The sequence below is a fragment of the Eumetopias jubatus genome, unplaced genomic scaffold (assembly GCF_037043125.1).
Source record: "Eumetopias jubatus isolate StellerSeaLion01/CBP00866 unplaced genomic scaffold, mEumJub1_p1.0 scaffold_2, whole genome shotgun sequence".
Classification (NCBI taxonomy): Eukaryota; Metazoa; Chordata; class Mammalia; order Carnivora; family Otariidae; genus Eumetopias; species Eumetopias jubatus.
Window position 1 is genome coordinate 200,947,569 of NW_028274808.1, and position 15,180 is coordinate 200,962,748.

General features: G+C 49.7%; 1 protein-coding gene across 1 annotated transcript in view; it reads right to left on the reverse strand.

The window, feature by feature from the left end:
- Positions 1-449: 449 nt before the first annotated feature.
- RNF4 (ring finger protein 4) overlaps positions 450-15,180 on the reverse strand; it is a 33,284-nt gene continuing 18,553 nt past the window's right edge. Inside the window, exons 4-8 of the mRNA XM_028086991.2 lie at positions 14,374-14,453; positions 4,490-4,499; positions 3,912-4,071; positions 3,246-3,294; positions 450-2,709 (exon numbers count right to left, since the gene is read on the reverse strand). Coding sequence (XP_027942792.1) covers positions 2,560-2,709; positions 3,246-3,294; positions 3,912-4,071; positions 4,490-4,499; positions 14,374-14,453 — 449 coding nt within the window. The 3' untranslated portion in view covers positions 450-2,559. The remainder of the gene's footprint in view (positions 2,710-3,245; positions 3,295-3,911; positions 4,072-4,489; positions 4,500-14,373; positions 14,454-15,180) is intronic.

Genomic DNA, 15,180 nt, shown 5'->3' on the forward strand with positions numbered 1-15,180 from the left:
CACTCCCTCTTTCCAGCTTTCCTGGCACTGACCACCCAGGGCACTGACCAGCATACCATGCCCCCCCCAGGCCCCGTCCCAGAGTGGAGGGCAACCATGTCTGGGTGGCTGAGGCAGGGGTGCACCGTGCTGTCAGAATCCCAGGTCCATCTGAGTCCACGCTGCTCAGAGGCTCTCTCCTGAGCCAGTGCTGGTCAGACAGCCCCACAACCAGCCTCACTTCTTAGGGCCGAGGTAAAGATTCTGCTGAAGGATCCCAGGGCCTAGACTTGTGGTTCCACTCCAAGAATGACCTCTCTCGCCTGCTTGTTTCTGGATCAGTAGCCACACAAGCAGATTTCCTGTACTCTGACAAAATATGCTAAACTGGAGGCAGATAGGAATCACACATCTTGGGCAAAAGGGGAGAAAATCCATCCCAGAGAGCAAATGAATGCATGAAAGAAATCTGGTTTCAAATTAATGGTTTTATTTCCATCTGTAACACTAGCAGAGGAGTCTGCAACAGACTGATGTACATGGATATAGTTTAAATGTAACAAAGAAAGATTTGAACTATGTACAATGAAGAAAGGAAAATGAATTTTTCTTATCGTTTTCCTATTTTGCAGTTTCTAAATAGTAGAAACTAAACATTTTTTTTCCCCAATTTAATTTAGTATGAAGGAATACCACCTTTACGATCAACCATTTGTCCTTAAGCACAAAACTTAAAAGACTTTGGATGCATGGTCACCTTGGGTTTCTGAAGTCTGGGTACTGCTGAAACGTAACAAAAGAGTTTCCACGAAGCCCAGAAGGAACTTAATGGCAATGATGTCCAAATAGAGGGCAGACATACCGAGCATTGTGCTGATGAGAACTGACGTCCTGCCCTCAACTCCAAGTAGAAAATTATTATTCTCATCCAAATTAACTGGAAGTGAGCCAAACAGTTAAAAAGTCAGAATGAAGAATAAAACAAATTTCTTTTCACACAGAGGAGGGACACTCCTTCAGCCCCGTTTAAAGTGAATTCTGTGCCGAGTCCCTGCTCCTTCAGAAGGGTAAACTGAAGGTCAGTTATTGCTAGCAAAGCCAGAGGAGGCCCCGTTTCCACCTTGAAGATGTTTCACACAGAGAGGCTGTTGGTTTGGCTTAAAGCCCTCTGAGAAGAAGGGGTGCAGAGGCGGAGGCAGGTTGACACGGCAAGGCCTCTCCCCCACTAGCTGCCCCAGGCCCTGTGCTGTGAGGGGCAGCTCAGGCCACCCTGTTGCCTCCTTGAGGACCAAGAGGCTCACACCCAGAAAGTTAAGCAGAGCGTTTGTTATCTGGCTGCCTTGGGGAGGAGAGGCCACCATACTTTGCCAACCAAACCTACGGAGCAGTCAAAAGCCCAAAGGATCAAAGCCTGAAAGGCCAGAGGAGCAGCTTCTAAAGTGAATGTCAGTTGGTGTGGGGGTGTGGGTGAAAGCCAAAGAGCCCCGCTAATGGCAGGTGGGCCAAACTCTGAAACTCCGGGAAGCCAGGACTTGTCCAAGAGCGTGGACACGGGTGGCTGCTAAGGCCGCAGGTACCGCCACCACCTCCCAGTACTGATGCTTGAGTAGACATCAGGCAGTGGGAACTGAGGACCAGACGGCATGTGGCAAACAGGATAAATGTTATCAGAAAAGAGACAGGGTACCCGACCATGTATCTGCCCTCTAGAGCTCGCAGGGCCTGTGCCAGGTGAAAAACTCTGGGACATGGGTTAAGTTCCTGAGAACAGGTGGTGAATAGGACGGGGTGGGACAGGCACTGCTCCACAGGCAACGTGAGGCCTCTGAGGGGATGCTAAGAGTGCTACATCTCCTGGGCTGCTGAAAAGTAGGCAAAGAACAGGCTTTATTGCACATTTCGTTCTTAGGAACCTGGGAATTGCCCTGTAGAGATTCTCTTGATCTGCAGAAATCCTCGCACATCAATGCTAAGGTGCAGGTGGGATTACAGGGGACCTCTGACTCTCGAGGGAAGGAAAAGTCCGGTGGTGGGTCTTTCCAGGGCCGTGCTCACACCTGGGATCCTTGGGCCGGATGGACCTTGTTTTGCTTATCACTGTGGCAGACAGATGCCTGGGTCGATGTCGCTCGCAGGGAGAGCTGGGCGGGCCTGCGTGCTCTCTGACTGGGGCCAGCCCCTTGTCGACACTGCCAGGAGGAAGCTGGGGCAAACTTTCCAAATGGGGAAAAATTTCTTGGCAAACATGCAGGTTCCAGAAAGAGGCTAGAACCACGATTCTCAGTTCCAATGTGCCTAACTCCCTCTCTCCTACCCTGGAACCAGACCACCCAGAGGAGCAGAGATGAAGTCCCCAGCCTGGGAGGCCCTGGTCCCAGCTCCACAGCTGTAACCTGGAGGTAACAAAAGGGCCTAAGGGGATTGGAAACAAAAGAGCAGTTTACATATCAGATGTTGGTTTTGAAATATAGTCTTTGTGAGCTCAGGAAATTGCGGCAGAGAACCCATGAAAGGCTGTGTGGAGAACCCAGCCAGGCTGTCTGTCTGTTCGTCCACCTCTCCTGAGCAGCTCTCCACACTTCATATATAAATGGGGTGGTATCGTTTGTGGTTGATCTTTTTCCTGCAAGTTGGGCAAGTGTTAGCATTCTTGAGGGAGTCACGGAGGCATTGGCTACAAAAGACGTGGCCACATTCTGTAGAAACAATGAGACGTCCATTCTGTACAATCTAGGAAACATAAGACGGAACAGCCTTCATGCTTGCCCTGGTCCCAGAGGAACAGCAGTCCCCACAGAACCTCACTTCTGCTGAGACAGGGGAGGAAGGGCTGGGCAGGTCTGGAGAACTGTATACCTACCTGCTCTGGAGTGTCAGGCAAGTACAAGCAGGGTCTCTGAAGCCGCAAGCAGAGGCAAGAGACACTCTCCTGGCAGCAGCGGCCCAAGAGGGTTGGAGGGACCCCAGACGCCTGAACCCACAGGCCTACGGAGGTCCGGGGCAGTGCCGGATGGCTCAGGGGCCACAGGAAGCACTAGTAGCTTCTGCTGAGGCTGGAACGGGGAAACGCATGGGACGGACACACTTCACGTGGAAGCCCAAGGAACACAGGGGCCAGAGGTGAAGGCTGCATGGGCCAGCCAGGCCTGACTGCGGAAGGGAGGTTTCAGATCCCACCGACAGAGAAGACCCTCTCTCTCATCTCATTCTTTCACTGAAGCCATGTGGAAACCAGAAGCAAGGAAGACACAGCTAAGGTTGCTTACCTCAGAGTACCCGTCCATGCAGATCGGACAACTGACAGTACCAGAGGGCCTAAAATCACAGTGCTTCATGTCAGTTCCTCAGCAAACTCAAACATTCAATTACTCTAAGTGGCTTCATAGAAGCAGCCCATACCCCTTAGCATAGGCACCAGGAGACTTACAGAAAGGCCAGCGGCCCCAAGGGGGTGCAGCGGGGAGGCAAGAGGGGAACCGAAGTACAGACAACTGGAGGTGCCCTGTCCTCCCAAACCCGCAGCCTGTGCTCTCTGCCTGTCTGGGTCAGGAGCTGTGCCTAGCACCTCTGAGCATTCCTGCTGCAGATCACGGAGAGCCACAGGGTCTGCTCTGCACGGCAGGTGGTGGAGTGTGCCACCAGCCCAGGGCTAGTCACATTCACCCTGCCAGTGCAGGCACAGTCTTGTCCCGCTGGGAATGGCTGAGCTGGCTCTGAATCCAGGCCCACCTGTACCCAGCTGCTGGGCGGCTGTTCTGACAGGACCTTCTCAAGCCATGGGCTCACAGAACTTGCGCAAGGTCCAGTATTTCCAGTACCCTACCCCTGAGAAATGGAAGGGGGCGGGTAGAGGATCCCTACTCCGGGGGACAAGGGGTTCCACGTGGCCAGAGGCATCTGGTAAGGCAGCAGGGCGGTGGGAGTGCTGGTACCTGAGTCCCGTGGCTGCCTCCTCCCTGGTGTTTCGGGGAGTATGGGTGGTCACGTACACGTCTCTGTCCCTGGATAGCTCCTCGTCATCACTGCTCACCACACAGCTATCGGCGTGGTCCTGACGTGGCCGCCTTGCGTTTCTCCTTGGGCGCCTCCTTTCTAAGATGGGAGTCCATGCTCAGGGCAGGGTCCCCAGCCCTATCACCTCACTACCCCCTTCCCGCCTGGGAAAGGCCAGTCCCAGACCCAAGAGGCACAGCCACCACACCCAGCAGGTCCTACCCAGCTATGCAGAGGCCACCCTCCGGCCTTCCCAGGAGCCCCATCCCTGCCATGAGCATGTGCCTGAGCTGGGGGACCGTCGAAAGCCTAAGGTGGTGAGCGTTCTCCAAACTCCAATGGGACCGTAGCTCAGCACTAGCAGTGCAGTCTCCTCAACAAGCTCAGAGCACTGACTGCAGGCTTCTTCCCACCCAGCAATCTCACACCCATGGGCCTGGCAAGGACTTCAGCGCTGTACCCCCCCACCCACGTCCATTCTGTATCCAAACCCAATGAAAGAGAGGAAACCACTCACCGTCAACAATCTTTTAAAAAGGAGGAAAACAAAAGAGAAAGACATAATCAGTATGACATAATATACTCTATATTTTAAAAAACTTATCTAAAATGATAAAATTGAAGCATTTCTTGTTTCAAATGCACAATTCTCAGGGGACCAGGACTGGACAGGTGCAGGCAGAGGACCTGCCCCAGCCAGCACTGACAGGAGATCCGTACACCCCTCCTCTCCAGCAAGGCCCATCCCAGGCACCTCTGCCTCCCGGCAGCTGACACACTGCCCTTGTCCACTAGGTGCTGAGTGAGTCTGGGAGCTGCTGGCCTCGTGACCTGGAGAAGTCACTTACCCTCTAGGAGCTGTCAACTTCCTCTTCTGGAGAACAGAGGTGCCCACAGCTCACCATACTATTGCAAGGACCAAGCAAGACAACAAGTGTCACAGGGCACTAGGGACACGGAGCCCAGGACTAGCTCCATATGCTCTCCTTGTCCGATGGGGCCAAGGATAAGAATAAGAATCTTGTATGCCATGCAGGCTATGCCAAAGGCAGAGCCTTACTGGGAGGAGGGTTTACAGTGTTTATTATTGGGAACAATTAAGTAATTAAACAAAGTAGAACATGCAGCGGCTCATAAGTGGCACACCAAGGACTGAGATCAATCCGATTCCGTGTTCTCTGGGCCTAGGAAAAAGGTACTGAGAACTTGACAAGGCCACATCTGATTACTCAGAACTTACACTAGGACTATTTTTGCTACAGTAGTTTCATACCCCATCTCTTCAATCCCCTCTGAGCTCGTAAACCTGTCTGCCTACCCTGGCACCAGGAGCACACCCTTTCCCTCTTGCTCATCACAAGCCGTCAACTTCAGGAAAATGCTCCCGACTGTTGTTCAAAGGCCTGCTGCCCACCCCTCCTCGGCTGACGCCCACGGTGGAGGGCCCAGCCTGCCGTGCAGAAAGGAGAAGTTCCCTCCAGCCCAATTCCCTCGTGGCAAGGGTTCTGAACATGAATTAGGAAGTTCCCCCCAGTGAGGGGCACCTGGGTGGCTCAGTGGTTGGGTGACTGCCTTTGGCTCAGGTCACAATCTCAGGGTCCTAGGATCAAGCTCTGCTTCGGGCTCCCTGCTCACCAGGGAAGTCTGCTTCTCCCTCTGACCCTCCCCCCTCTCATGCTCTCTCTCTCTAATAAGTAAATAAATAAAATCTTAAAAAGAAAAAAATAAAAAAAGAAGTTCCCCCCAGTGAGACACTCAGAGGCCAGTTTCAGCTGCTGTGCGTGTTGGTGGTGGCAGACATGGCTGGCATCATGGCAGAGGCCACAATGTCCTCAGCCTGGGCCCCTCCTCCCCGGCAAGGAGCTGTGCTCCTGTTTCCTTGAACCCAAAGAGATCAGTGCAGATGGTGGCTCCCACCTCCTGCCCTTCTGCTTGGGGCAGAGGTAACAGCTTCCATGATGGGTCAAGGCTGAGATGTCTATAGAGTTATTCTTAAAGACCTGCTCCTTCAGCCTTTTCAATACCAAGAGGCAGCACTTCCCATGTATTAAAATGCACATTTGTGCTTTAGAACAACTAGGGTGGATTCAGTTTTCCAACCTGAACCTTGACAGATGCAAACAGCCATCCCAGGAGGGAAGAAGGCCTAAGCATAAAGATCTTCATTTTGCAGATGAGAACATAACCCACACTTGGAGCTACCGAAGGCGCTCCCTCTTCCCCCTAGAGGCGGCTGGAGTGTGTGACTATGAAATTGGGGGACTGTCAATCTCATCATGGGGATTATGTACTGGAAAAAGAGCCTGGGCTGACAGGAGGTGGAGTCCCTATGAAGTCTATAAAAGGGGAGCTCTGAATTTAGCCAGAAACAGAAGGAAAATCTCCTGTGGGCAAGGATGATCCCAGCTTTCCAGCGCTCCAACATTGCCTTGCCTCCATTTGCCACGATGGGTCATTTGACTAGGTGTGGAGACACTTGGAAGGAACAGAGGATGCTGCAGGCTCCCCGGCGAGCAATGTGTGGGAACTGAGTCTCCACAGGCCCTTGTGAGTCAGACCCAGCTCACTTCCAGGCAGTGCCAAGCTCGGGCCAGACCTGAGTCCCCGGGGAGGTACATTCGGGGCCTCGTCCCAAGGCTCAAGACAGGTGCTCCTTACATAACTACTGGGTAAATGAATACGTAGTGACCAGAGAGCTCCCCTCACTGGTGATGACTCAAAAGCTGAGACAGGCAGCTTCTTGCCCAAAGGGTAGAAAACAATGGTGCCACAGCCTGGCTGAGGGACACGTGACACTGACTGGTGCTCCCTCCAGCCAGCAGCTGAACCACATCAAATTCCAGAACCCCTGTAGGTGTCCGCAGGCACTCTAGAATGGCCCTTCCTCATGGCTGGGACCCTGAAGGTAGCACAGTGCTTCCCTGGCACAAGAGACAGAGGCGTGCAGGGTAGGGGAGGTCAGTCAGGGGGAAGCTCTGGGGCCTCTGATCTGGCCGAGAGGCCTTTAAAAGAAACAAAACCCCTGGTCTGAACAGCTGGGTTAGTACTGTGGCAAGTTGCCTGAGATCAGACCCCCACATCCCACTTCACCTTTAGGCCTGGCTTCTCTTTCTTGACTATGGGATAAACCGCAGGTCAGAGCGCCAAGAGACAAGTGACATGTCTGGAGAATGGATGACCCACAGTAGGCACCTGGACTCCAGGTCGGTCATGCGAAGGCTCTTTGAGTTTCTGAAGCACAGCTGAGCCTCAGAACGCCTTCAAGTGCTGACACCCACGTCACAGGCCCCTGGTCAGGGGGGGAGGACAAGCCCCCTTCTACCAATGGACAAAACCCCTGGCATCCTAGGTCCCTCCTGGGGCTGCAGCCAATATGCTGGGTGAAAAAATGGGACAAGACCAAGCAGGAGTCCGTCCCTGGAGTCCTCTGCAGATAGGCGGACCCCTGGCATCTCTAAGAACGCTCCCCTAGCCAGGAGCTCTGCAAGCCACTTGCTTTCGATGACCTCCCCATGCAGCTTGGCATGTTGCCACACGGGAAAAAAGAGCCACCTCCAAGCACTGTGCATGTAAGTGGCTAGTCTTTAGCTCCAATAGTTGCACATTACAGTTTCCTATTCCTGCAGCCGTGCCAGGAGTACCAGGAAAACTGGTTCTGACAGTTATGTTCCAGTAAGAGTTCATGCTCCCTGCCTGATTCCACGTACAACTGTTTCCCCGATTCCTGGACATGGTGACTGAGCTCTTCATTCTTCATAGAGAATTATGTTGCTTTACTCATTCTAGAAGTCATTGGGTACCCCTCAGGCCCTTGACTAGTCCCACAGAGAAGGACAGGGCTTTGTCCCTGCCTGCAAGGGAGCTTCGGTTAAGCAGCCCCCCCCTTTTAAAGATTTTATTTATTTATTTATTTGACTAAGAGAGAGAGAGACAGTGAGAGAGGGAACACAAGTAGGGGGAGTGGGAGAGGGAGAAGCAGGCCTCCTGCTGAGCAAGGAGCCCGATGCGGGGCTCGATCCCAGGACCCTGGGATCATGACCCGAGCCAAAGGCAGACGCTTAATGACTGAGCCACCCAGGCATCCCTAAGCAGACCCTTTCAAGAGACTCATGAATGAAGAACTAGGCGGGTACGGCGCGAAACACAAATAGCATGACTCACTGGTACGCCATGGAGAAAGACCAAAAAGACATTCCAGGGAAACCAACCTGACTTTAAAAGAAACTTTGAAACAACAGAAACAACACTTTTTTGAAATTCAATGAGGGAAAAGCCTAAGCAAATACCATTTTCATTTTTTTTTAAAGATTTTATTTATTTATTTGACGGAGAAAGAGACCACAAGAGAGGGAACAGGAGCAGGGGGAGTGGGAGACAGAGCAGGGAGCCCGATGCGGGCCTTGATCCCAGGACCCTGGGACCATGACCTGGACCGAGGGCAAACGCTTAACGACTGAGCCACCCAGGCGCCCCGCAGATACCATTTTCAATATCTTCCCTCTTAAAGACACAACTTTCTTAAAGAGAGGAGTAAATCTTTTCTATCAATGCATCACCCCCTGTAGCTGGAGCAGAAGCTGATATGCTACAAATGTTCATGAAGGGATGGGCGCCTGGGTAGCTCAGTTAAGAATCTTCCTTTGGCTCAGGTCATGATCTTGGGGTCCTGAGATCAAGCAAGGCGTCCAGCTCCCCGTTCAGGATGGAGTCTGCTTCTCCCTCTTCCTCTGCCCCTCCCCTGGCTCATGCACTCTCTAAAAAACAAATAAAATCCCAAAGAAAAAGGGGGGGGTCTGAAAATCTTACTTCACCTATTAAACCAGGTGAGAAAGCAAGAGGATGGAAAATATGAGCAGAGCTTTCCAATAAATGCCAGGCTAGTATTTCCATCAATTTTCCCACTGAAAACCACCAAAACAAGGTAAAACATACGTATTTTTAAATAAAGAGGCATCCAAAAACATACTTGGTCAAACTGAAGGGAATACAATAATCCAGAGGGAAAAAAAGCACAGATGATTCTTGAAAAACCGAAGCTTACTTCTGAAAGCCTCACCAAAAAAACCAAAGCCCAGGCAGGACCTGTGGGGGCAGGTCATCCAGTGAAGGCCAGCTACCTTGTGCAGGCCAGGCTCAAAGAAAAGTCTCGAATTATCAAAGAACTGACATACACAACGTATTTTCTGACCAATAATGCAATTAATTCAAAGAATCAGTAACAACATGGGATGCCCGGGTGGCTCAACTGATTAAGTAAGCATCTGCCTTCGGCCATGGTCATGATCCCCGGACCACCCGACTCCTTCTCCCTCTGCCTGCCGCTCCCCGTTTGTGTGTGCGCGCTCTCTCTGACAAATAAATAAATCTTAAAAACAAAAACAAAAACAAAAACCACGAATCTGTAGCCACAACAAAAAGGAACTAAAACCCCCACGTTTGGAAGTTAAATACTAATATGATAAATACATGGAACTGAACGTATAATACTAGTAACAAGATCTGTAGGATATAGCTTAAAAATATAATCTTAAAGGCATTTATTAGAAAAGAAAAGATGAAAATTAGTAAGTTAGAAAAACAGCAAAATAAACTCAAAGAAAAAAGGCAGCAATCCTGAATGAAAACAAATTTACACAGAAAGGAACCACAAAGCTAAAAGTTGGTTCTCTGAAAGATCTAATAAACCTCTGGTGATACTAATCTAAAGAGACAGAAAACACAACCAACATCAGAAAAAATGAAAAAGGAGCCATCACCATGGGTTCCACAGAACATTAAGACATCACAAATTTATACCAATAAAAGTAAACATTTTAAAGGAGATTGACAAATCCTGAAAAACTTGAGGCTAGGTTCCTTGAATGTGGGGTTCTACCAAACTTGCAAGGAAGTCGGGAACACAAAAAAAAGGGTGCCCAACTCACTTAATAAAGATACCAGTACTGATACCAAAAACCTCATAAGGAATGTGTACAAGATAAAAGTTACAGACAAACCAGTTCTACTCATAAAGAGAGACAGAAGTCATACATAAAACAGTAGCAAACAGAATCTGGCAATATACAAAAAGACCACAACATTTAATGAGTTTAACACTAAAAACCAATGTAATTCTCCACTTCAACATATGAAAGGGGAAAAACTATTGTTCTGTGGAAGTGTTAAAATTCAACATTGATTCTTTTTTACTTAAGAAGAAGCACATTTTATTTTTTATTTTATTTATTTGAGAGCATGTGCATTCGTGCAGAAGCATGGGGTGGGGGCAGAGGGAGGAGAGAATCTTTTTTTTTTTTAAGATTTTATTTATTTATTTGACAGAGAGAGAGAGAGAGAGAGAGAGAGACAGCAAGAGAGGGAACACAAGCAGGAGGAGTGGGAGAGGGAGAAGCAGGCTTCCCACGGAGCAGGGAGCCCGATATGGGGCTCGATCCCAGGGCCCTGGGATCATGACCTGAGTCAAAGGCAGATGCTTAAGGACTGAGCCACCCAGGCGCCCCAAATTCAACATTGATTCTTGAAGAAACTTGCAGACCAACAGAAAATAGAGGGGAATTTCTCCAATCTGAATAAAGGGCATAAACAATGACAGAAATAAAACCTACCACAGAGAACTTATTTAACGGTCCAAGTCTGAAAGGATTCCTTCAGATTTGGGATGAGACAAAAATGTCCAGGACGGTCACCATTTTTATTCAGCCAGTGCTGATTTTTCTTTAGCCAGTGTGTTAAGAAAAAAAAAAAAAAAAGGAAATAGAAAAGAACCACAATTTATTCTGTGTACACAGAAATCCAAAAGATTTACAGATTAAGAATTGCTACATTGAAAAAGTATCAAGAGATAAAATCAATTGCATTTGTTTTTATTTTTTAAATATTTTATTTATTTATTTGAGAGAGAGAGAAAGCACAAGATGGGGGAAGGTCAGAGGGAGAAGCAGACTCCCTGATGAGCAGGGAGCCCGATGTGGGACTCAATCCCTGAACTCCAGGATCATGACCTGAGCCGAAGGCAGTCGCTTAACCGACTGAGCCACCCAGGTGCCTCTGCATTTCTTTATATTAGCAAATAAAAACAAAAAACAAAAGGAAATTTTATAATACCATTTTTTTAAAGATTTTATTTATTTATTTGACAGAGACACAGCGAGAGAGGGAACAAAAGTAGGGGGAGTGGGAGAGGGAGAAGATGGCTTCCCGCTGAGCAGGGAGCCCAACGTGGGGCCTGATCCCAGGACCCTGGGATCACGACCCGAGCCGAAGGCAGGCGCTTAACGACTGAGCCACCCATGCACCCCTATAATACTATTTTTTTAAATAAAGATTTTATTTGAGAGAGAGAGAGAGAGAGAGCACCAGAGAGGGAACACAAGCAGGGGGAGTTGGGAGAGGGAGAAGCAGGCCTCCTGCTGAGCATGGAGCCCGATGCAGGGCTTGATCCCAGGACCCCGGGACCATGACCTGAGCCGAAGGCAGACACCTAAGGACTGAGCCACCCAGGCGCCCCCAGGAATCAATCTTCTAACAAAAGATCTGTAAAACCACCATAAGGAACACAAGACCTTATGAAGAGGAGCTAAAGACCCCACCTCAAACCACACAGAAAAGGCAATTCAAGTATGTTACAGACGCACTTGTAGAAAGCGAAACAGTAAAACTCAGAATACAGAATGGATTTTTACATGGATTATCTTCAACAAATTGATAAACTCAACTGTATTAAAATTAAGAACCTCTGTACATAAATCGAAAAGAAAAAGACAGACCTCTCAGAAGAAGACACAAAACCTAACTAGTGGCAAGCTCATACTTAATCACTTATAAAGAATTCCTAAAACGAAACAAAACAAGGCAGAAAGGGGCGCCTGGTTAGCTCAGTCAGTAGTGCATGCAACTCTTGATGCCGGGGCTGTGAGTTCAAGCCCCACGTTAGGTGTAGAGCCCACTTAAAGAGAGGTCTGGGGAAAACACACTCACTCACACACACACACACACACACACGGCAGACAACCAAATAGGCGGGGAGAAGGGGTTGCTCCGTTCTAGATCAGTTCCTTTGGCTATTGTAAAAGTTGTACATACAACATGTGCGTAAAAAAAAAGATTTTAACAGGAACTTCACAAAAGACAAAAATGAACTACCAATGAACACAAAAGGTGTTCAACCATCAGACTGGCGAGAAGTAAAGTGGTGGTGAGCACCAAAAACACTGGTAAGAATGTGAACAAGCACAACCCCTTTAGAAAAGAGATTGGCATTAATCTAGTAAAAATCAAAGATACACATGTCCTGCGATCCAGCAGTGACGGCCTTTTTTGGGCATGCCATGCCTAAAATAAAAATTAATTTGGAGAGAAAATACCTAAGCAGAGATGTACGGAAGTGTTATCACATCTTACAGCATTTCATAGTTCTCTTAATTCACTGGGGGCTTTGGAGTCTTTAGAGAGTTGGAAAAAGAGTCTCAGTCAAGTTTCTCATCAGAGGGCTCACTCAAGTTCTGAAGTCGGGCCTGGATGAGGGGATGCAGATATTCTGGTCTTTAAGATACAGAGCTAGCTACTCCCAGCAGGGACAAAGAGGTACAGCGTGGTCTGTTCCCACAGATTCTGGCTGAACCAGTAAGGTCACCCCAATCTGGGAACCAATAATTTATCCACTCACACTCTCCTGCAGGTGAGGCCTGGGGTCACGCTGAACTTAAAATTCATCTAATGGATGCTCCTTGTCCTAAGTTAATACTATTAGTTTTTCCAAGTAGATATGCTTAGAGTGAGAACTTCAGCCTCCCATGTATTTCTCACTGTAAATTTAAAAACTGGCATTTGAATTTATTAAAATAAACAACAAAAAGTAGAGAATGGTTAGAATCAGGAGTGCTATAAAGCCCAAGACAATGATTTTATGGCTGGGAACCTGAGACCATGGTAAGGTAAGTCCTATGCCCCAAATAACCAGTATACCTAGGACCAGAAAGCCAGGACCCCTACCTCCCAGGCTAGCCCCCCCCGCCCCATCTCTGGCCTCTGGCCAGCCATCCACTCCCAGGGCAGCTCCCCCGACCCTACCAGTCCTGCTCTACATCTGCCGATGACTCTCCATGCCCAGGGAAAACACAAAGAAGGTAGGAAAGGTCAGGAAGGGGCCATTAGGAAGGGCAGTCTAGTCACTAAAAAAGAAAAAACCCAAGGCATGAAAGGGTATTCCATGATGCTGGCGTGTCACACAACAGAAGCCAATCCTGCCTCCTCGGCTGGGAGGTCTCAGCAGCAGAATCTTGGGTTTCCCCCGGGGCTGCAGGTCAGAGACCGAGTGTCAGAGAAAATACGGTTTCAGCTGCCATTCCTTGGGGGAGCCCAAGGAGCCCTGGGACCCACTGTGGCGCCCACGCGAGCACAGGACAGAGTGGGGAAGGGTCTGTGCCAACAGGTATCGGGGGGGGGGGGTGCGCGGGCTGTGCAGACACACAGCAGGACTGGTGGTTTTCAATCAAGACCAGAGTCTAAACCTCTAAATCTGTCAAGACAGTTCCCCATCATCACCCTTCTTTTCTTTTAAAGTCTTGAAGCTTCTCAGCACAACCCTATTCTAAAATTGTAAGCATAATCAGAAGAAGCCAAGGACCAGTGGGCCCCAAGGCCACAGGGAGACCCCGTTACTACCAACCCCAGTCCTCAGCACCTGCCTCCTACTTCCTCCATTCCACGAACTGCACATCAGACCAAACAGTGCTCAAAAGGCATCCTAGAGAGGCAGCCGCACGCCCCCACATCCTGGAGCAGGTCTCCTTCCCCAAGGGCCACACGGGGCAAGTGTGCTCTTTGCCATGGTCCACAGCTGGTGCCATGGGAAGAGGGCACAAGCAGCTGCACAAGCAGCTTCCCAAGCCCCATCCTCCCTGGAGTCAAGCAGCGATGCAGGGTGCCTGCTTCCTCTGGCAGTGCTATGCAAGCATTCTCATCCCCACCAGCTGGGAGGGCGAAACTCACATTTACTGGGCACCACTAGGTGCCAGGCACTCAAATCCAGGGCGACCCCCCCCAATACCCTACTGGCACGGAGGGCATATCCCTGATATTCAGAGTGAATGAGGCTAAGAATTTGCCCGAGGTCACACAGCTGGTATAAAGTGCAGAATAGGGGACAACAGAGGTGGGGTCTCGGGGCTCCCTCAGCTTCTGTGCCAGCCGTGGAAAGGCCAGGGCCACACAGATTTACTGTCCACAGGTAACAAAGCCACAACAAAGGATTTTCCAGAAACACTTTCTATCTTGGGCTCTAGTCACTGAGTGCCTGAGTTTGTCGGCACAAACCATAACCTGTGACCAAGGCCTTCAGAAGCTGGTGCTGGCCAAGGGCCCACAGCCAGGAAGGATCACCCGTCCCACTCCGACACTTACCACGACAGAGTCATTGTGAGTCAGGTCAACGACCACAGGCTCTAACGATTCACAGGTGAGATCCACTATTTCATCTCCAGCTTTAAAATAAAGCATTTTGACAAGCATTAAGAAAAAAGTAAAGGCATACCGCTCTAAGCTTCATTAAATGATTACAAATGGAGCACAGGCTTATCCCAAACTAAAACCCCGTCAAAGCACAGAATGCAGACCATCAGGTCCAGTCCCTTTTTCAGGCGTGACCGAGTACCAGTGAATGCCCTTTCAGCATTCTGAGGGGCGGTATGTGGTTTTGACAACTACACCAAGGGGAGGGGATCACGTCTGTGCACACACACCTCTTCATCCCTGTGGCCACACACTGTCAACGAGGCCTCAGCGCCCCCACCTGCCCAGCACAGGGGAGAGGCAGAGACCTACCCGGGAGTGTGCTGGGGGACACCTGGGGAAAGGAGCAGGCAGGCTCACCTCAGGGCCTTTCTCTTTGGCACGGACCCGCCGTAAACCTCCTCCTCGAGGCTGCGGCTCTCCCACGCACCTCGTCAGTGAGACATCCAGCTCCATGTGGCTCTCAAGCAGGACAACAAGGTGGTGTTTACTGATCCCTTAGACTCCCAGCACCAGAATGGGCTGGGCCTGTTCTGCAGCTGGCCTTTGAGCCCTGGGACCCACTGTGGAGCCCACGTGGGCACAGGACAGAGTGGGGAAGGACCTGTGCCAACAGGTATCGGCACTTCTGTGTGGCAGTAAGAATGAACCGCAGAGAACAATTTCCATTTATATTAACTAAAAAAAGATTTACGATCA